The sequence below is a fragment of the Xiphophorus maculatus genome, chromosome 6 (assembly GCF_002775205.1).
Source record: "Xiphophorus maculatus strain JP 163 A chromosome 6, X_maculatus-5.0-male, whole genome shotgun sequence".
Classification (NCBI taxonomy): domain Eukaryota; kingdom Metazoa; phylum Chordata; class Actinopteri; order Cyprinodontiformes; family Poeciliidae; genus Xiphophorus; species Xiphophorus maculatus.
The window spans coordinates 3,785,430-3,812,783 of NC_036448.1; the positions used below are offsets into that span (position 1 = coordinate 3,785,430).

Consider the following 27,354-nt stretch of genomic DNA (forward strand, 5'->3'; position numbering starts at 1 on the left):
TTACAGTTTCTCCAAGTACAAGCGGCTTCTCGCTCCCATGCCTACATAAGACGCACACGTCTTATTTCTCCTCTGATTGGCTGGTAGATGAGCGCTAGTGTCACGCCTTAAACTTTACCTTAAAACTGCACAAATTGAAATTACGAAAATAAATTAGCTTAATGGAAACATGCCATTTACGAAAAATCTCACGTTTTTGGATAAACAGCTTTTGCGCGAGGATGAGGTGATTTTTCAGCCATAGTGAACTTTAGTGTATTTCACAAATGTGCAATGGAAACACTTTTTTTTCACATCACATGAGTCGCGTGACCAACAGCCGGATGTTACTACTGGCGGAAACGACAAAGACGACGACAGGAAGTGGTAGGAAGAAGATGGATTGTGTTTGTTTTCTTGTAGCTTTCCCAGAGCTCGCAGCGCTCATAAAAAGTTGTCATTTGAAAACGTTGAATCCAGAGCTCTTCCGTAAAATCAAAAGTGACCCCAAAAAAGCCGCACATTTGCAATGGAAACGCAGCTCATGTTCCCATTACGAATGTGCGCAAATCTACAAAACGCAGACGGAGCAGAACCGCTCAACGCCACTCGCTTTGGGTAGCAGATTTTTAAAAATGAAAGGAAATGTTGTCGTCTTATGTCTTACAACAGTCACACAGATATTTGTGGAGAACGATGGGCGCATAAAGGTAAAATCATGCACAAATTTTAACCAGAAAAGAGAGGTTTGCCAAAAAACACATGACCATATATTAAATATTCTATGTTTCTTGCAGATATATTGCTGAATTGATTAAAGCATAACTAATACCTTTAATTAGACACGATCAAAGTTTAAAATATGAGCTTCGATGTTGGATTTTGGATTCGTACGTCCGATAGTGTGGGAGTCTGCTCCTCGACGCACGAGAGCCCCAGGAGCCTCTCAGTGGCCAAGCCTGCTCAGTCAATGCAGACACAGGGTGACGGCTCCGCTCAGCCGGACCGCTCCGCTCCGCGTCCTGCTCGGCAGATTAAAGCCAAACAACACCGGCGCTTGGTGAAAAAGCCAGAATAACTTTGCCTCCTTGAAGCCTCTCCAGCAGCGGCGGAGACTGAAATCCCCACAGCAGTCCTGCGGTCTCGCTAATTGGCGAGCAACGCCGGTCCAGGCTTTGATTAATCTTAAATCTTAATGAGTTCACTCAGAGCTGCTGTGATATTCCGACTGAGGAGGTAAAACACACTCGCGATTCCCCTCGTTTCATCCCCACGGTTGCATCAGAGGAGACCTGGAACCTTCGGCCCAGTGAACCCGCTGAGGAATCAAAGAGAATACCAGAGATGTATTTAATAATTTATTTGCATATGATTATCGTAAAAATACTGAAAGAGAGATGCTTATTTTTGTTCTGGTTTTCTCACATTTTCTTTTTTTTTTCTTTTTTTTTTGCAATCTAGTACACCTTTAACTGCACAGGAAAACTCTGCCCTCACAGACACGTTTTCTTCTTTCGCGGCGAGATTCTCTTTAGCTTCAGACACGGACAGACTAAGGATGTCCCGATCCGATCCCAGGTATTGGTTTGGGCTTTTTTTTTTATTGTTGCTATTGGCATTTCAGGCCTCTTGTCTGTGATTTTTAGCTCTAGCTAGCTGTCCAGTTGTTTCTTTTGTAAACACATTTCCTCCATGGAAATCATAGTAGACGCCACACCTGTCACAAATCTACCCTTCCTGAAAGTCATAGTATTTTTTATTTTTTTTACCCCAACTAATGAAGTTCACAGTGATAGAGACTGTATTGGCTGCTGCAGCTCCTGGTCTGTCAGTCATATTTTGTTAGTCATATGACTTAGATTTGCCCAACTGTCCCAAAAGCAAGAACGACCTCTTTCAAGTTTTATCTGCAACCAGTCAACTAGAAATGCAATAAAATATGTTACAAGCCAAATTATCAGCAAAACCTTTTTTTTTTAAAACCAGAGTAAGCATGCTAACGCTAAGCTAGTAGGCTAGTAAGTAACTCCTTATTTCGAGTCAGATCATAGAAACAATGAAGCTGCGCAGATTTCCACCAGACAGAATCTGATGACATTTTCATTTTGATAAACTTCAGTATAAAAAGCAGTTTAACTGTATGAAGTCTAAAAATTGATGCAGAAATGTACAATGACATTAGTCATAACAGCTAGTTCTGTCGGAGTAATGGAACATCACACAGTTGCAACAATGTTAGCTATAGCATGTATAATTTTAATTTCTGTATATATGGACTTAATGTAAAAATGGATTAAAATTCACTAAATTTAGGTGGAGTCCACATGTAGCCAGATATAGGGGGAAAAAAGTACATTTTGGTTTTAGCCTTTCAACCACACAAAAACTCAGTTTAATCACTAAGAACAATTATTTATTAAAACTCTGATCAAAGTGCAGATTTGAGAAAACTGTGTTTGCATGTGTGTACAAAGGAAAACAGAGAGTTGGGGTCTCGCAAATTTAGTCGAGGACAAGTAATGTGCCAATATATCCGCTTTGACAAGATTCCCAGTCGACATCGTCTTGGTGTTTTATTAACGTTATATTCTAACACATTGTTTAAAAGTAGTTCAACTTTTCCATCTGTCGACACAAATGAGCCACTTGGTGCCGTGTTTAATTCCTGACAGGAAGTCGTGTTAGTTTTGAAGCAATCTGATTGACTGGCATAGGTTCCAGCTTTGTGCTACACTGCCCCCTATTGGTTTGGCATGTTTAAAAAAAAACGCTCAAGGGAGGATTTGTTTGGGTTCACGTGGATGGAAACGTTTCTGAAAATGATCCCGAGTGCAATACTTTATAAAACAATATGAGGAGTCGTTCAATTTAGGCGTTTTCCGAAACGACTCGGATCGGTTTCGGGACATCCCTGGTAGTGACCGTCAAATTCCCTCATTCGTTTGCTTTATGAAAACATAACAACAAGCAGATAAGTGAGGGCCCCGCAAAGGGCCAAAGTCAGGTCGGATAGCTGTAACTGCTCAGTGGTTTGGTCTAATACAAACATGGTGTTATATACAGGCAGTTGGTTTAGATAGAAACTGCACTGACAGTTGGCGTTCCTAGGAAAACACTGATTAGGAATTAAAGAAATAATGGCTGATTTGTTCTGCAGGGTTGTTGTTTTTTTCCTACCTCTGAGTCAGTTTTAAGTTCCTGCTAATCTCCAATTTTTTTTTTCCAAGTAAAATCTGCAGCTCTGCTTGGGGCAGGAAGAAGCCGGACATCGATCCTGACACAGTCTGCTCAGTGATTTTAAAGATAATTAGCCTGTCTGAGTCAAACATTTCCTTAATTTACTCATTCACGTCTGTGTGGTTTCTTACTATGTGGGAAGAAAAAAAAAACAAACAAACAAGCTTTGTAATAAAAAAGTTAAGCACAAGTAAAAAAAAAAAAAGCAGTATCAGGTAATAACTTGGCATTCAAAACAATGCATTTTATGAGTCAAGGAAGGTTAAGAAAACGCGGGCGTTAAAGCCCGAAACAGCAGAATGCCACCGAAGCAACAGCGAATGTGGAACTTGGTAAGTACGTTTCTCATGACGGAGTTTCCACTTTGGCATGCACATGACGTGTCCCGCACAGTGTCAGCTACGTCTCGCCTCCAACCCGGAGAGACGCGGGGGGGTTTGGGAGAGGGTGAAGACTCGGACGCTTTGTACAGATTCGTAAAACACGGATCTCCCAGTACGTTTCTGTGGAAGACGGTATTTAAGAGGAAGAGGATGAAAAGTTTCTTCTTTTTTTTTTTCTCATCGCCAAAAATAACTTTAAGGAACGTATTTGGTTGGGATTAAACAAACTACAAAAGAAAAAAAAAAACGGTCGAGCAGATTGATGCGGATGTCAAGCTGTATTGAAGGTTGGGTTTGCTTCATCTTGGCACTGTTGCGTCATTTCGACGTTTGTTTGCGAGCTCGCCTTTCCTCGGTGAGGCGGCGAGAAGGAAATACTGATTCCCAACCAGCGGAAAGAAACAGGGGAAAAAAAAGAAAAGAGAACACATGCAGGCATGCAAACACAACCTGAGAGGGTCCATTAAGAAGTTTGGCTTCATGTCAATAGTCACAAATCCACAAGTGTCAAGTAATGAACACACACACCGCAATGGGAAGTTGTCTTTATACAGACGTTAAGTCTCCAGTGGGAAGGAAGTCTTCGAACCGGTCCGCTTTCATTGCTGTCATCTTTGATTCCCGCCCTCTTTCTTTTTTTTTTTTTAGACTTTGTACATCGGATTCTCCTCGTCAGAGTTCATAGGTAGTTTTTTTTATTTATTTTTTATTTTAATCTCCTTCTGTATGCGTTGCAGCAGTTCACACTCTGATGGGAAGAGTCTGGCTCATCTGTTGCCGGATGATTTCCTGACTGTCTTCCGGACTCTTCCTGTTGTGTCCCGGCAGCGTTCCTCCCAGCCGCAGCAGATCCCTGCCAAGACAAACGGCACACAGGTCAGCATCGAGTTCTGAGACGCCAAAGCCACCGCGAGTCCGAGTCTTTCTTTTGAAGCCGGATTGAGGTCTAAGCCACCTTTGCGTCAGAGGAGCTCAATTCTGCAGAGTTCCTCACTCTTAGATCCTACGATTGCAAATAATAAAACACTGCATCGTGGGAATAAACCGTAAAAAGTGCTGATCTGAAGCCTCGACTGTTGTAAACAGCTCCAGAATCTATTCATCACGTTTTCAGTTTTTAATAAAACTTCAACATATTTCTTGGCTATCTTTGGGACACCAGCGCCTGAGTGTCCTTTGTTCCCCGGCCAGTGTCCTTGTTTTGAAGGCCTGTGTGGCTGGAGATGCTGAAGCAGATAGCGCCGCATCTCATATCCCCTCTCTGCATCCCCTTTATCTGGCCGTGCCATCGTCCAGCAGCCAATGGCGACGCAGACGCTCTCTAAATCATCGCTCTGACAACATGATTCTTCTCCTCTCCCCATCCATCACTTGCCGCCGCCGCATACAGATGAGGCCATAAATTAATCATCGGCATGTCATCGGCACACAGCCACAGCGGAACGAGTAACACAACGCAAACAGGAGCGTGCGCGCGCGTTCTCCTCCTTCCCGCCCGTCGCGTTCGCCGGGCGCGCCCTCCCCTGATGCATTAAAAAGCTCATTAGCAACCTAATTAAACACATTCCTCTCTTTTAGCTTCTCCTCAATCTCCCTTATTACTCACACTTCATCACCTCCTGCTTTTCCACATCAGCACCCCGTGTGCCGCTTTCTGTCCTATCACCTACATTCCAGCATCCAGCCAAGTGGAAGGGGAATTAAAGCGAGGTCAGCCATTACATTTCCACACACAATTAGCTTCGCTGAGCCCAAATCCTGGCACAGGAAATGCCCTCGGGGGACTCCGTGTTGGAGCGAAAACTGTGAGCCAAGGAGCCGGTACCCGCACCTGGAAACTGAATGTGTGAATTCTGCTGTATGCGTCTGTCTGTCTGTCAGCCAGCCAGCCCGGCGGCGTAGACAGTGCTGAAGATCCGCGTTTGATTCATTATACATCACCAGCCGATCCGGTGTTCTGAGCACCCGCTAAGAACACCGCTAATGTTGTTGACTTGAATTCCAGGCTAACAAAATTCAGAACAAACACGTCGGCATGCCGGAGCGTTCCAAGTCGGCAAAAACTCAGAAGGAGAAAGCTGAAAAAAACCCCTAAACAAAACAAAAAAAAATCCAACACCTGGGGGCGAGCACAGCTACCTACGACATCACATCTCCACTTCCACCGAGAAGTGTCAGAGACTCAGAGGCAGACATCCGTCTGGCAGCAAAAAGGCCCTTCAGCGCAAAGAGGTATCCTATCGAGTCAACACGGAGTATAAAACAAAGCAGAGCCAACAAGCACGCACCTTGTTGTGCTTCTCTTCAGGCCAGACATTATTTTTTTTATTTTATTTTTTTCTGTGACATCTTATTCCAGCAACCCAGAGGCGCAGCGCTGCCCGTCTCCAGAGCAGCAATCTTTATCTTGCGCTGAGCGCCAGTCATATACAATACCGAAGACAATTTCACACGAGGAAGAAGGAAAATGCATTACTGCTTTATTTTCTGCTTCCGTCATGGAATAACCTCCAGACCATTTGGAGTGCTGATGGAGGGAAAAAAAAGAAAAAGAACGAGGACAGTGATTGTTTTTTTTTGTGTAGCAAAGTAGCAAACAGTAGCAAAGTTGCCTCCATTTACAAACACGTTGCCTTTTATTGTAAAGTGACAACCGTCAGAGCAGACGAATGATTAAGAATGGCGGTGGGGTAACCTAAAGACGGACATCCGTTTGGGGAAACGTCAGGTTTTAAAAAGCATTTTAAAACAAATGCAGCACTAAAAGTCAATGCCTCGTCGCACCTTTTCAAACACCTTCATTCAATGTACAAAGGTTGGTAGTACAGATGTTAGAAGCATTAAATTAAAGCGGCAGGATTTAAGTTACATAAAAAATTGTTTTTTACTTGTTTAAACTGTCACCATGTTGTGAAAGATAATCCGTGAAAAGATCAAACTCCTTCACCTCCTACCTGAGCTGCTGTTACCGTCTGGAGAAAAACAACCAATCAGAGCCAAGAGGTGGGTCATAGTGCTGTCAGTCATCCTCATGTAGCTGCTGCTAAATGTGTGGATCGGAGAGAAAACAATCTCACCGTTACAGGAAAATCGTTTATCTGCCGTCATTTGGTGGCTATGCTAACTAGCCTTCACAGTCACAACATGCTACGCTCGCTGCAGTGTGGCAGGGAGCAAGGCGAGGAGAAGGGAGGATGAGCAGCGCCACACATAGAGGTGATTGACAGCGCTAAGACCCAGTTGGCACTGGGAGAAAACAAAGGAACTTCTTTTTTTACACCGATTATACTGTCACGACATAAAGACATTTTCAACAAATTTGTAAAAAAAAAAAAAGTTTGCAAAGTTTACATAAAGCAGCTTTAAATGCAGTATAATATCACAATAGTATAATATCACAGCAAATGTTTGGTTTTTTTTTAGAAAAATCCAAACTTTAGTTCAGTACAATTATATAGTGGAGAAAACGGTGAAATCTATTGCTGCTTTAAATGATTTGCTTCTGGCAGTAGGAGATCATTCTACTGGTCCTTAGGCAATTCACAGACCTCTGGTCCAGAATCATGGCAACTTGGACGACCTTGGAGGAACATTGATTTTGTGTCTGAAGGAACGCTCGGTGTTCTGTTTTGGACCAGATCGAGCTTCACAGTATGTTGAATCACAATAGACATCACCGTTTCCAATGGAGTCACAAAGGGCTGAATAATATTTCCAGTATCATTTATTCAAACTCTGTATCAATAATACATCTTGGCAGTTAGACTTTTCTGTCCTCAACTGGTATAGATTTCGGTAAAAATGAAGAGGAGAAGTTGATGGGGGGGAACAAGAGCACAGAGAGAAAAGTGCGAGTTGTTCACGATCGATGTCGTCACTGCAATTTTCAACTGTGCACCCCCAACAATGATTCATTTTCAGTTTACTGGCAGAGTTCATTCGATTTAAAAAAAAAAATCTCCCCTGGTAAGAGTTTATGATGCTCTGCATTCTAATAAGGATCCCTGGGTTTTTGCAGGAGAAACAGACCCACAGGATTACAGATCTTCTACCGTCGATAACAAGGGACAGGAGGTGGGTTTTTTTGTTGTAAAATCCAAGTTTCATCTGATCAAAGCACGTGCTTCCAGTTAAAGCCATAGTGGAGTTTAGCTAGCTCAGCATTCATATTTGTGGAGGTAGAACAATAAAAAAAAAGAAAAACATTTTTGGCATCTATCCCAGGTAAGTAGGAGATTGGTGATGGATTAATATTGCATAAGAGTCCGCAAAGGTCAGAAAATGAACCACTTTTGGCTCTGCTGTGAGCGAGGGCTGACCGACAGACCCGCCAACCAGGTCACATCTGTACCAGCACCGCTAACGTTGATCCCACTGTCAAGAACTTCATATAAAATAGGTTGCTATATTTTGCAACTTTTTGGCGAAAAAAAAAAATCAGGATTGGCCAAAATCGGAATCTAATGGTTTCCCAAGTTGATCACTCTACTGGTGAGCTTTGGATATTTTTATTACCTTCCGTTAAATCCTGCTCAGTGCGCTGATGGGAACATGAATATGGGTTCTTCTCCAGTCTAATAGCCAACAACTAAAAGATAGTTTATGACATGGAAGCTTCTAGATATTTGGATTTCAAGAGTACCAATAGACACAGAATGTGTTTCACGCTCATGTGCTCAAATTAGAGGTCAGATTTTTTAAAATTAAGTTGCAGAAATTAAAGATTGATTTAAGACTTTTTACATGACATAACGCAGGACAACCACAGTTTTTCCATATCTACATATGTTTATTTTTCCTACATCAACATAACTCGCTTCATCGCAGACCTTCACCCCGACAACAGTAGCTGCGTTCCCGTTACAAAATGTGCGCAAAGGTTTGTTGATATTCCACTAATGTTGAAAAAACACAATTTCACAATTACTGTTTCCACTAAATAAGAAACGTAATTAAAATCACACTGAATAAACACAAAAAAAAAACACACCGTGCGCCATCATCCTCCTCCTACCACTTCCCGTCATCTCCTTTATCGCTTCCTCTAGTACTAACATCCAGCGCACAAACTTTTTATTGAAAAACTAGAGCTTTTTTTTTCAAAATTACTTTGTTTTTACTAAGCAAATGTATTTTTGGAATTCCAATTTGAGCAATTTTAAGGCCAATGGAAACGCAGCTAGCCGATCATCGAGTTGCTCTGAACACCAAGGGTGTTGGGTGTCGATCTGAGCAGCTCTGGTCCAATCAAACCTACACGTCTGACTCACCCTGAGTAGCTGCTGGTCACCACCTTGAGGCTCGCGGCGTTGCGGAGCAGCTTGTCCAGGGTGCTGACGATGCGCGAGAACTTAGGCCTCAGGTTTCTCTCCTTCATCCAGCACTCCAGCATCAGCTGGTGCAGCACCATGGGACAGTCCATGGGCGGGGGCAGCCGGTAGTCCTGCTCTACTGCCGTCATTACCTGGCAGAAGGAAAATCACTCATAAGTACAATAATTTTAAGCTAAATGACATAAACATTGTATGTTCAAGGTCCGCTGAGTTCAATGTGGCTGCAGAACGCAGAGGCTGGTTAAGTGTTTATTCGAACTGCGGCAGTTTATCACTCTGAACATCAGGGAGCAATTCCCCACAATTAAATATTAACAGACAAGAACACTGAAAATGAACACCTGAGCACAAAGTTCAGTTTATCTTTGATCAGAGACAAATCTCTGTTCTTCTGCACGAATTGTAATTTTTGAGTTAGAACTTCATTTTGATGAAGTGGCATCACCTGCCTGGATCATCGACTTGCTCTTAGAATACAGATGATGCAGCGCGGACATGATGGCTCCAAGACAGACGATAAATCTGTATTATTATTTTCAAAAGGCAATTAATTCTAACGGCAACAAACAAGTGAAAAGTCCTGGACTGAGTCTATGCATCGGCTGTGAAGGGAAAGGGTGATGATGCGTAGCTCATCCAGTACAGCTGTTGTTAGTAATTGGTGGGTTCTGAGCTTAGTCTACTTTTTTGTTTTACGCTTGTCGATCTTAACTTTAAAAAAAAACGTCTGTTTGAACTTATAATAAATCTATTTTAGACATCGAAAGAATCGTCTTTAAGATTAAATATTTACACATTTCAGGCATTTATGACGCCTGTAAATACAGGATCATTTACAAGGTAAATTCTGGTTGGTCTGGATGAGGCAGATTTTTTTATTTATTTTGTTGGACTGTGAGTCGGACGTCAAAATCATTCACCCCCTCATGCACAAAGATGTCATAATTTCAGAATGATTTTTTTGTGAGTAAAACCTCTTGTGAAATATGGCAGCCTCCAGAGACGGAGGAAGCGGTTTGTCCAGATGAGATGCAGACACGTTCCACCTGGACCTCGCTGACACTTGTGTCCGTCGGATCCCAGCGTTTCACACAGAGATTCAGATTTTTGATTAAAGACCCTTGGGGACCGATAATGCACTGGTTTGACAACTACCAACTGAGAAAAGAAGGGGAAATAAACTGAACTGAAAAGAAAAGTAAAGCCAAGACTCACCAGGATACCAATGCAGTTTTTCTGCCCCTTTTGTCCCCGAGAAGATCAATAATTCAAAACAGGAGGAGAACAGCAAGTCTACCTTAAACATAAGCGTCTTTGTTTATCTACTTCAGCCTGTGATCTGATTCAGGGGTTTTTGTACCTACTGTGCATTTGGCATCAACCTTTGAAGGGGAATTTTCTGCTGACTAAATGCATGCAAGCTTCACAGGTGAGACTGAACACAAGAAGAAGAAGCCACAACGCAAGAAAAGCCACAAAAAAACAACAAAAAGACACAACAAGTAGCCACAACACAACAAAAAGCAACAATACAGGTTATGCTAAAACTGAAGGTATGCTAAACTTGCTAGCAACATTCAATTTTAATGTAAAACAGAATTTAATAACTTCAAAGCATAACTTCCGTTGTGGCCTTTGACGTTACGCTGTGGCTCTTGCATTTTGCTAACCCTTCTGGGCCACCGTCCTCGACAACATTGTGGTACTTTGAAATCTTAAGTAGTAAGTGAGGAGGTACTTATTTTAAAGTCTGAGAACCATCAATCCATAACCTATCATTTCTTTTACGGTTTTAGGGGTGTCAAACAAAGCATTTCAACTTTAAAAAAACAAACTCCCCATTCCTTAGCTACAAGCTAAAATAAACCCCATCATGTTCAACCATGTAGTTCTGAGTAACCACATAAAGACTCTTTGTTTAGTGTCTGTTGGCGTTCTAGTAAGATAATCGCCACTTTCTGTATTATGTCCTGCGTTTGACAGCTGCTCAGTTTGCGCTGTCAAATATTCCATCCTTCCTTTCAGCGGCTCCGCCAAACTCTTAAAAAAAAACGAATCCCAAATGTTGTCACTTCAGAACTGCCTGTGACTGACGCAGAAAACAATAAGTGAAGGAAGAGCGCGTTGGCTCATTGATTAGATTTCGCCTAGCAACTGCATTTACCTCCATAAGCTCTGTATGGGCTTCCAGCTCCCCGCAACAATAAAAAAACTGGCATTTGGGAACAATAAAGCAGTTCTGCTGCGCTCCTCTCCTCCCGCTGCTTGTCCTTTGATTTTGTGTGGTGCCTCCAGCCGGCGAGTACCTCTGTTTATATCTCGTATTTGTTGACTCTGTTGCTTATTGAGCAACGGCTGAGGCACAAAGGCTACGGGGAACAATGGAGAGCCTCTGCTTTGATGCTTTTCATTACTGCGTTAGGGTTTTGTTGTGAAAGTTATACATACATTAATGCCATTTTTCATTTTGGTTGCCTTCCCCCCCTCCCCCTTGCTTTATTGGTATCAGTGTTACACGTCTCTTTTTTGAAGCGCGATACAGAGCCGGTAGTCCTCGGAGAGTTGCGTGGAGGTGTACAGTACGCACCGCTTCGGCACTTTGCTCAGCGAGGAGGAACCCAGAGATTTCTGTTTTCTTTCCTACAAAGCTCGGCGCTGCAGCTCCAGTGTCTGTGCAGAGCAGATAGCCGACAGGTAACAAGGCCCGTTAAAAAAAAAAAAAAGCTTTTCCTGAGAATGCCTTTGTGAGTGTGAGGAGGAGAGGCTTTGCAGTATGGATTTGTAGGGTGTGTGCCGGGCTTGAGCTGTAAATAAGGTAGTACAAAAAAAAAAAAGAGGGTAGAACACAGGCACACAGCTGCACCGGCATCTGCAGAGAGGAGATAAAGACTCCAGAACAGAGCCGGGGTCCGACGTGTCACTCTGGAAATCAAAGCCACAGCCGCTCAGAGGAACTCCCAGCCGGCCCCCCACTAAACTTTAGTCGTAAAACTCTTTGCAAAAGGAATTTGCGGCGCAGGTGCGTGTGTTTCGGGGAGGCGGCGCGGCCAACTCACGTCCTGGTTGCTCATGTCCCAGTAAGGCCTCTCTCCGTAGGACACCACCTCCCACATGACGATGCCGTAGCTCCACACGTCGCTGGCTGAGGTGAACTTCCTGAAGGCGATGGCTTCTGGCGCCGTCCACCGAATGGGAATCTTTCCTCCCTGCTCACGCACACACACCCACGCACACACACACACACATCGCTACTATAGAATGCACGGCAATATAAAAACAACAGAGAAGTACAGAAACATAGTGGCCCGCAAGTCTTCACACACCACTGACTTCTTTGTATTTACTGGAAAAAGGAACTTATGGAAGGGTATTTTTGAGACGTGTTTTTATCATCTTGACCTTTGGTCGAACTGTTGTGTTGAAAGGTCACGGATGCAAAATGATCCAGACTGTATCTTCCTTTTTTATGTACGCTGATGTTTGAGATGGTAAGTTCTGGAAGGGAAGTGTGATTTTGTGTACGTGACTATAAAAAGCAACTTGTGTACTTGTTTTTTTCAGTCTCGTTTTCTCTGAGACTCTCAACGGTTTAAACTTTGTTGGTCCTTGAAGGAAATATCCTGAAGACAAATGTGCGTTTCTCTGTATGACTGATTCAGTGTTTCTACATTTTAATAAGAGGACACAACCAAAAACCTCACAGTAGGAAATAACTAGGAAATGAGGGAAAAATAATTCACGTTTCAACATATTTTTGTTTTCTTTTTATACCAATACCAATTTATATTGTGCCCTATACTCTAAGGCTTGGTCCACATGTAACTGTATATCTGGGAAAATGAATACATTTTATGTGTTTTTTGCATTCATCCACACAAACACTTCAACTAGTATCACTAAACATGATTACATATTTGATGAGATTTGAAAAAACTCTGTATTTGTGTTTGCGAGTGTACATGTGAAAACAGAGCAGAGATTACAGTCGGCGACAAATAATGCGCCAATATGTCCACATATTTACTCTGTTATTCCCAATCAACATCATCTTGTGTTTTATTAACTTTATGTTCTAATACTCTATTTAAAAGCAGTTCCACCTACATATCTGTTCACAAAAATGGATGTCCTGGAACCGTGTTTAATTTGTAGCAGGAAATATTGGTTCTATTGCAGCGATCCGATTGGCTGGCATAGGATTTAGCTGTGTGCTACGCTGCCCCCTATGGTTTTGGCATGTTAAAACAACCCCCATGGACGTATTTGTCCGAGTTCATGTGGATAAAAACTTTTCCGGAACGTTTTAATAGAAGAGCTGGCTATGCGTGTACATGGCTTATTGCCCAAATAAAATTCTCAACACGAGTTTTCTTTCAGAAGTCACCTTAACAGTAAATCAAGTCTCCCTGTGTGTCATTTCTTCTACGTACAAATACGTTTATACATTTGTACGCAGAAATGTATAAACGTATAAATGTGTCACTGAGACCAAGCAACACAGCAGATGAGTCAGGGATCAAACTGTGAAGAAGTTTAAAGCAGTTCCATCGGTCATCTGAAAGCAGAGTGAGTATGGCACATCTACCAAACAAGACATGGCCGACCACCTGAACTGGCAAACCAGGCATTAATTAGAGAAGCAGCCAAGAGGTTCATGGTAATTATAGAGGAGCTGCAGAGATCCACAGCTCAGCTGGACCAATCTGCCAACAACTGACAGGATGTTATCACTCCTAATAGTCCTTTAGACTCGGTTCAGTTGGCAACCAAAATTGCAACATTTGTTACATTTCTACTGCCGTGTTTCTCTTTCACTGCGTCAAACAACCAAACCATTTTGAAAAACCCATTCCCCTCCTCGCCTGTGGTGGCGCTGTACCAAAGAACCAGAGTTCGACTTTGCATTCACAGCTCCCCAAGAGAACCAGACTTTCTAGGCAAACGAACTGGAGTTTGATTAAAGTGCCACAATACTACAATCTAGATGTTTTTTTTGATATCAGAACCAATACCGATATTAATATCAGATTGGTGTACCTCTAGTCAAAGTGGTAAAAAAATATGAAAACCAGTTTCCTTCTACTTCACCACTATGAACTACTTTGCTTTGGTATGTGACATAAAATCTAAAACAAGCAAGTTTGTGGCTCTAGCAAGAAACGGTAAGAGTTAGACTAAAGAGAACATAAATCTGACTGACCAGGGAGCTCGTGTACGTGGGGTCAGCGGATGTGTCATCGAGGAAGCGCGAGAGGCCGAAGTCGGAGACTTTGCAGACCAGGTTGCTGTTGACCAGGATGTTCCGTGCGGCGAGGTCTCGGTGCACGTAGTTCATGTCTGACAGGTACTTCATCCCGGCGGCGATGCCGCGCAGCATCCCGACCAGCTGCGTCATGGTGAAGCGCCCGTCGTTGAGCTGCAGATAAGAGCCAGAGATTCAGATTCAGGACGGGCGGCGAGGAAGGGATAGGATGCGATGATTATGGAAATATAGGAGGAGTATGAGAGACAACACCGGAGGGGAGCCGATCAGTCACTGGAGCCACACAAACGTGACATCTGTCATGATGCGTCGCAGCTGCTGCTGACGCTCACTGACAGCTGACCTTTTCACACACGCTGCCCAATTAGTAGATTAATTACACACTTTATTGCTGCACCGAAGCCGCTTGTGTCTTAATACCGCTTTGACAAAAACAACATAAAACAAACTGACACACACACACACACAAACGCTCGTCCGTCGCAGACGCACGGCCGCTACCGAGGCGGATTTCTCATCGACATCAAAACAACAACACATTAAAGCGAAACCGCCTTCCAATTGCATCTAGCACCAAAAAGTCCTTGATTCGCAGCTTCTTTTTTTATTTGCCCCCCTTTTTGTTACCATTAAAGAAGCATGAAAGAAATCTTAAGATTGTGGGGCTTTCAGGGTTCATTTCACAATTCTCCACATTAGTGAACCATGTCACAAAGTGGAGATTATAATAAATGATCGGTCCGACCTGTGAAGACTCGTGACCCCCTGACGATGCGAGAGCCGGAGAGAGTCGATGGAACGTCAATAGACAATTAAAAAAAAAAAAACGGGGAGAAGTTTCTTCTCTCATGACCTGAATATCTAATAAAACCGGGAAGAGAAACTGGAGAAAATATTGTGGTGCATAATCGTTGCCTTCTTTCACTCAGCTGTGAGAAAAGCAGGAACGCACGCACAGATGTGACATGGCAGAAACGGTAAACACGCTCGCTTTGTAGTCTGCACACTCCGGTGGAGTTCGACAGGCGAACAGGCCGGGATGGATGGATGTATAAACAGCCATGATTCACTGCAGGCCTTCAGAAAGTCCTGTGTATGCATGTGTGTTATTTCAGGGCGTCTGTGAAAGTTCTGCATGTGCACATGTCCGGAAAGCTCAGAAAGTAGGTCTTCTGGGAAGCCAGAGTTGAGAATTTCCCGTGAGTGACTGACTCGGACAGTAAATAAGTGTGTGTGTGTGTGTGTGTGCGCAGTAGTTTCCTCATTAGAGTAGAACTCTAAGTTCCCCTGAGTCACCGGCTGAGTGACACTGGCAGGAGAGAGGCGCGCAGGGAGCAGGCAGGAGGTTTTTCTCTGTTGTTTATGCGATATCTGACTGAAGCTGCGTTTCCATTATGAATGTGAGGAAAACTGTCAATATTCCGCTAATGTAGAAAAATGAACAACTTCACAATTGCGCTGCTTCCATTAAACAAGAAATGCAGTTCAAATCATGTGGATGTTTGTTCATATAAGTTGCCATCGTTCGTCTACCACTTCCTGCCGTCTTCTTCGTTTTCAACAGTAGTAACATCCATTTGGTTGATGAAATGACTGGTGATGCACAAAAAAAACGTGTTTAGACATGGCGCTACAACTACTGACTGTAATTTCCAAGAACAGGTTTTCAAATAAAGACATGGTAATAAGCAGAATGATATCCATTTGAATAAGACATTTACATTATCCAACAGTTTCAGGTTAGCTTTTCTTCTTCCCTTAGCTGTTCTCTTTAGCATCGCAGCAGATCACCCTAATCTGCTGCCGTACAAAGCATCTGCCCTAATCCATCACTTCATCCACGAACCTTCTGTGGATTGGAGGTATGGTTTGAAACGGGTCCAGATTTACCTGAACACCTCCCAACATGCTGTTCCTGTGGTTTAAGGTCCTTCTTATAGGACAGAATCTCTTGTAAGCAGTTGTATTTGTCCTTCCACTGTAGCTCAGAGAAAAGACTTTAAAATATTTCTGCTACTTTATAAATCACTGAAGGGCTCAGCACCAAAATACATCAAAAATCTGTTGTTGCATCAACTTGGGTCTCCTGGTTTTGGCCTACTCTACACCACCCAGAACCACAACCAGAACCAAACGTAGAGAAGAAGCATTCAGCTTCTATGAACCACAAATCTGGAAAAAAAAAAAACTTCCAGAAATCTGACTTCTTTTAAGTCCAGACTAAAAACCTCACCTGTTTAGAGTTGCCTTTGATTAGTAGTAAAATCACACACTGTTTTGATGATGTAGCTTATTAAATCAATTGTTTCAGTTTTTTTTTTTTACACAAGCAAGGTTTTATGAAAAGGGACATAAGCCATTAAAATGTTACCCGTAGTGTATAACTATTGGCATTCTCATAAAGTATAAATCCTGATTAGTTGGTATCTGAGAGTGAAACTAACAGGGTGAAAACTAAAGGGGACTTTAACAGTCTTAAAAAACGTTACCTGTCATCATGTTTGTAATTGGGTTGTTAATTACACAGAAGCTGATGATGTTTTATACAGTTAACAGCAGCGTGCCACTAATGATCTTCCTTTGTGAACATGTGAAGCTATACATAACTATGTATAATTCTACATAACTATACATAACTGGATAGTGAGACTGATTAACAACCAATAAAACAGGACATAACATTTTATGAAGTAAAACAAAACTTTAATCACTATTATCTTTGATTATTTTTCCTTTTTTTTGGACCACTTCACTTAATGAACTGCATAAATAATTCACTGCTTTGTAGATTTCCTTTCAATACAAATTCTGTATGATGTATAACAGCACCTTTGAAGTATGCATAAAATATGAAACTGTTCAAGTAGTCAAAGGAAATGAATATGTTGGAATCATTTTTGATAGAAACATGAAGTTTTTCCGTCACATCCAGGGTGTGTGTCAGGGTCAAAACAAATCTGTCTTATGAGCTGCTTTATCATATATGAATGATATGATTTTGTAGCATTTTTCTTAGTGTAAAATGATCATGATCACAGCTCCCCTCTTCTGCATTGAAGTCTGTCATCTCATTGTGTGATCAGACAACTAAATGTTTTGGACAAGATACACATAAAATGGCGTCATCAGCAAATACAAACCTTTTCCCCTATGAAAATGTTATCAATTTTTAGCATTTCGAAGCTCTCTTTGACCTTTGACCCTATAGCCTCTGGTAGTGGGGATTGTATAGTTTCAAAATCTAAAACATCCATTGGACATTTCTTGTTTGCCACCTAAGGCCCCCAATAAGAGTTGGAACTCTCTCCCCACTGACCTTTTTTAGCTTCATATCATGTTATGTTATTCCTTCATCAAAATCATACCTTGAAAGCTGCTTTGATTCCTTTATGCATTTTTGAGAAATCTTAATCCATTCAGCTGTGCAAATCGCCTGGGTGGACCTAGCTCCGCCTTCCAGATGCAGCTCCTCCTCAGTTTTAGTTTTCAAGCTTCTGAGCTTCCGCTTCACAGACTTTCCCTCCCCCGCGACTCCCCCACTCAGCTCCTTCAGACTAGCTGGCAGCAATTAGCAACACCTGGTGTTACTGTTCATCTACTGAGCTCATTGTAGGAGCTACGTACATCTCAGTGAAACGCTGGTAAAAATGTTGTTAAATCGTCAATAGAGGAGTTATGTTGTGATGACTTCCTGAAGGTGGAGTTTTAGAAAGAGTAGGAGGTTTTAAAGAGACAGAGGCTCAATTTCAAGAAGTTAAATTACAAAGTAAAATCGCTTTTCTCATATTTGAGATATATAGAGTTTTTAAAGCCACTGAAGGACACAGTTGAATTTGCTATTATCAATGGCAGTATGTGTCTGGAGGAGACCTAATGCTGCATCTAAGGCCAATACAGACCTTACATAAACATCACATTTATAAGACTGGAGTTGCTTTAAGAGACTTCAAACTCCAGTCCTCGAAGGCTGCTGTCCTGCAACTTCTTGACGCGTCCCAATTCCCAACACGCCTAAATCAAAGAACCAAATTATCTCTTCTTGCACTGCAGTTCTATGGAGTTCTGCTAAAGGTAATTATGTAATTCGAGTGTGTTGACAGAGAGGTGCATCTAAAAGCTGCAGGAGGCCTGGAGTCTGACACCTGTCCTCTACGGCAAGCTGTTAGCTTCAGCCTGTGGGACCAACTAATGACAACAGGTGGTATCAGCTGCAGCTAGAATATGAACTGCTTTTAACAGAAACACACTTAGAAAATGATGAACTGTATCTTTAGAGTAACAATATTTTGTTATTATTACAACTGCACTCAAAACATCGTCAATATTCCTCTTGTCGAAAAAAAACGCAACCAGAATTTTACAATTATGCCATTTCTAATAAGAAATGCGATTTAAAAATAATGAATAAGTTTGTTCACATGATGTCATTACAAAACATACTGCTCCATCTTCCTCCTACCACTTCCTGTCGTTTTCTTCATCATTTCCACCTGAAGTAACATCTGGCTGTTGTTCAGATGACTCGTGATGTGAAAGATGTATTTCCATTGCCGTTTTGTGAAATACATTTATTTCAATGCAGAAGAAAAATCACCTCACCCTAGCACAATTTTTTTTTATTAAAAAACTTGAAGTTTTTTTTCTCCCCCAAATTGGCATGTTTCCATTAAGCATATGGTCAATGGAAACTGTGTTTTAAAAGTAGAATTTCTGGCGTGTGCTGGTTAATTGTACTTTCACATTTAACAACATGAATAATCTAACTTTTACATGGAAATGTAGTTGTTTTTTTGTTGTTGAATGAACCCAGCTGAATAAGCTAAAAAAAAAAAACAAAGCTAGCACAAACTATAATGGTAAAATAAATTAAACTACATTACTTTTGACAGCGTTTCACCTTTGGTAGCCTTTGTTGTAGACGCCATATAGCTACAACCTTACTTTCTTACTGTCTCACCTCTGCACCTCATCGGATCTGTAAGTGTGTGATCCGATTAACCTAAATCCAAATTATAACCATAAGAATCAATGTGCACAGTTAATTTAGCAGCAGCAGCAGGGATGAATTGGATCACGTCAAAAGTTATTTTAGATTTGTTTAAATACCATAATGTCGTGAAAACGTGACGTCCATATTCACAGCCTCTGTCCAATAGAGTCTAGTCTATCACTAGAGTTTTCCTCTCTAACTCTACATCTGATCTGTTCCTCTGGATTCTTGTTGGTCTCATCCGTCTTGTGTGATGCCTGTTGCTTAGGATGAACATCTGTTACTTAAACCTTTTTTTTTTTAATCTCTGGTTTCTTTACACAAATTCCTTCCTTTTTGCTTCAGTACTTCAAAGTTTGCTTGGATGCAAATGGTAAGAAAATAAATATTTTGGCCAGACACACGGTATGTTATTATATTCTTAATTCATCATCATTACTTATTGAGCAATAAAAATATATTTGGTAAATGGACTGAATTTATGTAGGCCTTTTCTACTCATAATGACCAATCAAAGGACTTTTAGCCACATTCATCCAGTGGACACATTCATACTGATCTTCAGGTCATGCAGCTAGAGGTTAAATGCCTTGCCTATGGGAACATCAACATGTGGTAGGATGTAGCTGAAATCAAACCTACAGCTTCCGTGTTGCAAGACAACTACTCCACCCACCGAGTCAAAGTCACGCCTTATTTCATATCATTTTCTTATTTAAATTTTAAGTGTTAAAAAAAAAACAGCAAATGGAAAAATTTGACTATGCAAGTTTTGACTACAACTAACCGGAAGTAGATTATTGAAATCAGATAAAACTGTGTTGTGTTAATTATACTGTAGTGAAAAAAAAAATCCCGTGTGCTAAAATTCAAGGTACAATGAAAAAAATGTTTAACTGGTATTTATGTTGTTCTGTGGATGTAGCTCCAGTTATTACTGACAGGAACAGTCATGTTACACTAATTTCCACAGAGCGTGCTGTGCTTGGGCACAGTTCTTTTTCGTCTTACGGGAAAAACGACTACCAATGGCACAATTTCAAACGGAGGACATGAAACGGAGCAGCAACTCGGAGAGACAGAGACGAGTTTTACTTTCTCATTCAGCCTAAAACCCATTTCAGTCCAACGACGGGGGCATTGACGGTCCAAATAAAACTTACAAAGTAGCCCAATTATCTGAGGAAGTGGTGGTTACCACAAACAGTGGCCCCAACGCAGTCAGTGGGAAACAGTTTAATACATTGTTACAGTACTGCTGGGTAGGATGGTTTGGTAGTTACTTAAAGAAGCCCAAGTTCATCCTGAACCTCAGAGCTCAGAGGGAAACCAGGGGATGTAGGGAAGAGTTCAGTCAGGTTGCTTCACCCACCAACTCCACCCATTAAACTGCACTATTCCTACTGCATGAAATGAGCCTCCAACTCCATGACGATTTCACAGTTTTGTTTTTTTTTTTACAATAAAGATAGTTTACAAAAACCAGTAATTAGTTCTACATCCATCTAAATTTATTGTGGCTCAGAAGGGTCATCAAAATAAATTAAAAAAAAAAAACCTGAAATGCCACAACAAAAAAGCACAACTTCAACCAGATGAGCCACAATGGTAATTATGCTAAACTTGCTAACATAGCGTTCGTTTTAGCATAGCTTCCATTTTGACTTTTGTTTTTCTAGTAGTGGCTTTTACATTTTGTCCATCCTTCCAGGCGACTGTATAAATTAACTACAAGAGGTTAAATCAAAGTGGAATTACATAAAAAAGATGCATGCATTTATGGACTACTTTACATAAATAAAACAAATTTTAAAAATAGAAAAATTCTAAAGTACTTTTTGATCATAAATGTCTGGCTATGCTGACAAAAATCTAACATTTATGAGCTTATCAAAAAAGCATAGAAAAATACCTGTTTGTGTTCAAAAGCAGAATGAAGGTTTCATAAACTCCTTTTCGCTGAGTTTTACAGAATGTCTGTTCAACATGGAGTTACACAGCTCCACTTTTTCAAATAGTGATTGTCAAATGTCGTCTAAATTCCTCAAAAACAGTTAAGCCTTCTATGCTAACTTTAGCATCATTAGCGGTTAACAGTTAGCCTATCACAATGTTCTTACATTGCTTAGAAATCACTCATATTCTCTGTCACAGTCTCTTTTTACTGTGTACCCAAAATGTTGACACAAAGACAACTTAATAACATTATCACCCCCCTCAGCAAGCTTTTTATTAGTCGACTCTGTGACTGTGTGCATCTCAAGAGCTACGTCCCTTATTACTTTAAATACAGCCAGGGTGTCAAATTCAAAGCTTCAAAAGATATAATTTACTTTGATGATAAATGTCATGAGATTTCAATATTGCCAGACCTTGTTATACACCTATTGTGCAGTGTCAACACCAAAAATCAGTCAAGACATCCATCACAAATTAATGTTTTTTTTTCTCCTGTGAAATAAAGAACAATCCTCCCAACGAAGCAACGTCAACCAAGTTCTCGCTAAGCAATTTGTGCGCAAAAATAAGAGCTATGATTTTCAGCAACAGAGCTGTGACTAGCAATTCTTCAGACGGACGACAAGTTAAGAGCCACACAAAGGCAGTTACAAACTCGGCCTTCTATCGCCTGACGAACATTTGCAGAATTAGAGAACTAATGTCTCAGCAAGATCTCATCCATGCGTTTCTCTTTAGTCGCATCGATTACTGCAACAGGCAATCAACTGAGGTGAGTTAGTTGCTTTCAACCCATAATCACTGGAACATGTAACAACATATTTATTGATTTTGATGATGGTACTTGACAAAATGTAATGTTTGTTACCGGGTTCTCAATTGGCGTTTGATGTTTTTATGTCTTTATTTTTGCAATTTTATGATGTGACGCACTTTGAACTGCCTTACTGCTGAAATGTGCCATGCAAATAAACTTGATTGATTGACTTTTTAACTTAGTCACTACAAAGTATGGAGAAAGCTGGAACTGTAGAAAATGAAAAAGAGATTTTGCTGACGCAGTATTCCTGGTTGGCCTAAGAGGAGAGGAGAGACGGCTCTCGTTGGGATTAAAAATACTGCAGTTTGGCTATGAAGTGTGAATCATTTCACAGCATTTACACTGAGAAACGAGAACGTAATCACCCAAAAGTCAGATGATGTTTGTAACATTCACGGATATGTAATGAACAAAGCCTGAGAGATGCCCAGGCACTGCCTTGTTTTTCCATCCTTACTTCCTGAATTTGACATATCTATATGTATATGTGTTTTTACCGTCAGGCAGATTCAGAGTTAAGAACAGATTGATAATTTCAATAAAGCACATGCATGGAATATATATGAAAGCATGACGTAGTTTTGCAGCACTAGGCATAAGTGGGCATAGTAGAAATTAAATAAATGACCACTCTGACCACTAGATGGTGGTAACATGCCTACATTACACTTCTTGGTATGTGTCCAATATGCATGAACAGGCGTCTTGGCTGGCCTCCTGGTTCTGTTATCGATTCAGAGGGAACACGATTGTCCTTATTTCCACTTCAGACCATAAAAGGTTTAAAACCCTAAACTATTCATGTGATTAAAGGATTTTAAAATGATTTCCTCAATTAGGCAGCGGACATGAAATCCCTGGACAAAGTTTCTGTGGTGGAAACATGCTTTTATTTGTGAGCAAATGGAATGGAACCCAATGAAATGGAAAGAAATCAAAACAAGCTGGTAAATGTCAAGGCTCTTGAATCTCCAGAACACCCCTGACCCACTGATAGCCAAAGCAGTTATCACTCCAAGCAACACGAGACAAAACTAGCATGAAGCAGCCTCACTTCCCCCCAGTTTCACAGAGTAGACATGTTCAAAGTTCAGCCATGCAGGAAAACGAGCGTTATTGAATGTAAATGACATGTAATAGCCCCCACGCAGCAGGAAATGTACCTTGTGACATCTCATTTCTCATCCTGCCTTTGTTCAACATTTTGCGTAGGCGGTTTAGTGTGTACAGAGAACTCTGATCGGTAATGTATTCGCTGGTTGTATGGGGACTCTCTAACACACCAAAGCAAACTTATCCAAAAGTCTGCGTGTGACGAGTTATCCAGCAGGAGCTTGTGCCGCGAAGAGGCTGTCAGCATCACTCAGCCGCGTCAAGCAAAGACACAATGCCTGTCTTCAAGCTTTCTATTACACGTTTAATGTCTATCACTCAGCAAGCGAGCGCCTCAGGCTGTTTTACACGCAGTAAAACATTCCAATAACCCAAAGGTGCTGTGGCTGACTGTCTGCGTGTGTGTTCCTCTCGGCTTTGATGCGAGCAGAAAGTAATCTTCCCCGTCAGAGGTGCCGCAATTTGCAACTCCCAGCATGCTCACCCTCAGGAAGGAATCCAGCGCGCCGTTTTCCATAAATTCAGTGATGATGAGGACGGGGCAGCTCCGTGTCAGGACACCCTCCAGCCGAATTACGTTGGGGTGGTCGAACTGACCCATGATGGAGGCCTCGGCGAGGAAGTCTCGCCTCTGGCGCTCGGTGTAGCCCGCCTTGAGAGTCTTGATCGCCACCACCATCTCCCGGCGGCCGGCCTGCTTGAGGCGACCGCGGCACACTTCGCCAAATTCACCTGCAGCAAGAGAACAAGGTGGCGGGAGGGAGGGAGGGTGATGTGGGGAAGGGGTTGAGTGAGCAGAGGGAAGGTGTCGGGAAAGAGGGCGTTGGGACAGGGGGAAATGCAGGGAGAGGGAGAGTTACTGGTCGGATTTGGGTGTGAAGGAGCTGACTTGAAAGAGTTGAGGGTCGGCTTCAACTGTGGGACAAGTTCAGAAAAAAAGAAGAGGAAATCTTAGGGTTGTGGAGGGGGATTCAAGGATCAAAGATGTTGGGGAGAGAGGGGGGTGACTGGTATCGATCGAGGGTGCAACCTGGGTGTGTTGCAGGGAGACGGAGGATGGGCGAAGTACTTGAGGGTTTTGCATCTAGTGCCTAGGAGCAAGTATGTTTACAGGGAAGTAAGAGAGAGAGAAAGAAAGAAGACATAGGGATGCATGAAAGTCAGGCGAGCAGGACCAGACTCATCAGGACAAAACATGCTGCTGGAGAGAAATAAAAAAAAGAAAAGAAAACGGTCTAGAAGGGGGAAAAGTAGCAGTCATGTCAGTACTACCCAGCTTTCAAGGGCACTGTGAATGCTACCCTTTTTCTCCCAGAGAGGACTCTAGCAGGGCGCACCCTGAGGCTCTGAGGAATAACAAACTAAAGCTGTCTCCCTCTCTCCTCCCGAACAAAAGCAGCTGCTGCGCTTACCTGCACCAATTACTTCTTCGATTTTCACACAGGAGATGTCTATCTCTTTGGCAAACTCGTGAACCGCATCGTTGGGGTCCTCGTACGTGAAGGGGTCAATGTACACCTTGACCCCTGGAGAAACTAGGAGGGAAAACGAGAACGAAAGATCAGAGCCTTGCATGTGTACCGGATAATTGGAGGCGGAACGTTAAGAGTGATCGCTGAAAACACAACTGTGGTCAGATTTCAAGTTAAATAAATAAATAAAGTTGACTTCTATGTTAGCATTTTGGAGTGAATAGTCATAATGTACTTTGTGAATTTTTACAACGGCTTCTCATTTTTATAGTCTGCTACTTTTACTGAAACCCTACGAGGTTCCTTAGTGACAGGTGAAAGGTAAACTTTTTTTTTTTGGCTTAAAGGTTTACTTTGTGACAAAAGAACATTTTCTTTGCATTTTTGTCCAGCAATAAAACTATCAGCCAATAGGATTTCCGGATCATCATGTTATCAGCACAGGTGGAGGTTTCAAAGAATCCAGGTGAAATCCCATGTTCAATAGAGTCACTTTTGTTCTTGAGTTACCTCCCCAGAGAACAGTGCCTGCGTTAAAACATTACACTAAAATTACCTCAAATGACAGAAACTCCTGACATGAATAACCTAAAGAATGTTTTTTGTTTTTGTTGGATCAACCAGAACTTAATGATCAGAATTTCTACTGCAGCAAACAAGGCTTAAACATATCCAGAAAGCACCAGGAAGGTATACTCTAGAGCAGTGGTTCTCAAATGGGGGTACGCGTACCCCTGGGGGTACGTGGAGGTACTGCAGGGGGTACGTGAAGCTTTTCAAAATATCTCTAAAAAATCAGTAGGCTCCTCATAATAAGTCTTGGGAAAAATTATTTTGTAAAAAGTTCGATAAAATATAAATGTGTGTTCATACACTGAATTTTATATTCAGTATTTACAGGGTATTTACAGCACTGTACCTCTTTTTTATTCCAAAAATGTTTTGCCCGTGTCAGGGGGTACTTGACTAAAATTATATTTTTAAGGGGGTACATCACTGAAAATAGTTTGAGAACCACTGCTCTAGAGTTCCCAGCTGTTCAACACTGACAGCTGGGAAAGTGCATAGTAAAGCCAAAATGACACTGAGCCGGTTTCAAGCAAAATCGCAACAAAACTGCAATGGAAGCATTTTTTTTTTTTTTTTTTTTTTGTAGCACACGAGTCACATGATCAACAACCGGATGTTGCCACTGGTGCAAGCCATGAAGAAGAAGATGGGAAACAGTTGGATAATGGTGGCGCATATTTTTTAATGACTTGACATAGGTTTGTTTTTTATGGCAGCACAGCAATTGTGAAATTGTATACCACTAACGTTTTTTCTTACCTTAGTGGTGTATAACGTTTTGCACATATTTGTAATGGAATCGCAGCATTTGACTCTTTCTGAAACCAGGTCTTTTCGGGGAACACCCTAAGATATAGAAGTTCTACGAAGGTGTGAAGGCAGATATGCCTGCATGGCTGCAGGATTTGTTGCATGGGCAGATAGCAAATAATAGCGGACTGCATTTTGCTGAATGTGCTATTTAATCTGTTCAGTTTAGCACAACTTCCAATAAAAAAATCTATGCATCACATGAGCACTTGTTTTGTCAGAGACTGGTTACTGTTTTTCTAAGTGAGGTGGAAGCCGGTGTTCGAAAGCACATGTGCGTTTTGACGACATGCCAAAATCACAGCGTCATCTGGTGGCCTGGCATAATAACTACAGTGGAGTCAAGGTGCTTCTTTGGCGGTGCTGTCTAAATGTGGAACTTTTCCCCAATGAACACATGAAAATACCAGCAGTTTCCAGACAGCAGTGGGCAAAGCCACAATTTTTGAACAACGGCCTTTGACAACAAGGGAACAAGTAGTACAAGGACGAGCAGTCAAAATTTATTTCCCTGATTGATCCTTGTGACTGTTGGGACATTGACAAAATCAAATGCTCAATGCAGAAAAGATGAGCATTTCTTTTAGCCCCGTGTTGTGACAACAGTGAAGCATCTTGATACAGTCCATGTGTGCGGTTGCTTCTCTTCATGTGGTTTTACTTCAGCCCAAGAACAAAGCCATGAACAAAAAGTGGGACGAAAACATCCTCCAAGAACGTCGTCTTCCTACAATCCAGGAACAACTCGAACACCATGATCTGTTGCTTTGCCAGCATGTGGGAGAGCACCATGTTAAGAAGCATAAGTGAAAACAAAAGATCAGAATGTTAAAATGTTGCAGTAAGGACCAAGAAATTATCCAGATCCGAGAGGAGCTGAGGCCAGCAAACTGATCAACTCCAAACACTCCAAGTCAAGAATGGGTCACCATCAGTCTGGATTTCACCTACAAGTTGATTTCCAGCATCTCTGTATGAATTGTGGAAGTTAGAAAATCCCTTTTCTGACATACATGAGTTTCAAAACCTTTAAAGCTCATGGAATATTTCAGTGGTTTACATCACAGAATATGTGCTGAAAAATCTAAAAATATAAGTATTAACACATTGGTCACACAACACAAATGTTGGATTTTTTTCAGAATTGCTTCATGGTTTTAACAACCGTCAGCGACTCCTCACACTTTAAATTGGTGAACTGCTGCCACTTGTCAAACAGTGCCAGTTCAATTCAGTTTATGTAGCACAAATTCACAACAATGCCATCTAGAAAATTTGGGAATAAATTCCATCCAGTCCACTGATACAGATGCCAAGTCAGTTACACGTATTTCAAATACTTCAATGTTATCAAGATTAGTTCATTAACCTAAATGGTTAAAAGTTTCTATCTAAGGAAACTCGGATTACATCTAGTCGCTGAGT

The 27,354-nt window shown here is 41.6% G+C and overlaps 1 protein-coding gene across 1 annotated transcript in view; it reads right to left on the reverse strand.

Annotated features, from left to right (window-relative positions):
• Nucleotides 1-1,324: 1,324 nt before the first annotated feature.
• LOC102226142 (ephrin type-B receptor 3-like) overlaps nucleotides 1,325-27,354 on the reverse strand; it is a 67,135-nt gene continuing 41,105 nt past the window's right edge. Inside the window, exons 10-15 of the mRNA XM_014470017.2 lie at nucleotides 24,490-24,612; nucleotides 23,562-23,809; nucleotides 14,133-14,348; nucleotides 11,989-12,138; nucleotides 8,870-9,063; nucleotides 1,325-4,452 (exon numbers count right to left, since the gene is read on the reverse strand). Of these exons, the coding sequence (XP_014325503.1) occupies nucleotides 4,341-4,452; nucleotides 8,870-9,063; nucleotides 11,989-12,138; nucleotides 14,133-14,348; nucleotides 23,562-23,809; nucleotides 24,490-24,612 (1,043 nt within the window). The 3' untranslated portion in view covers nucleotides 1,325-4,340. The remainder of the gene's footprint in view (nucleotides 4,453-8,869; nucleotides 9,064-11,988; nucleotides 12,139-14,132; nucleotides 14,349-23,561; nucleotides 23,810-24,489; nucleotides 24,613-27,354) is intronic.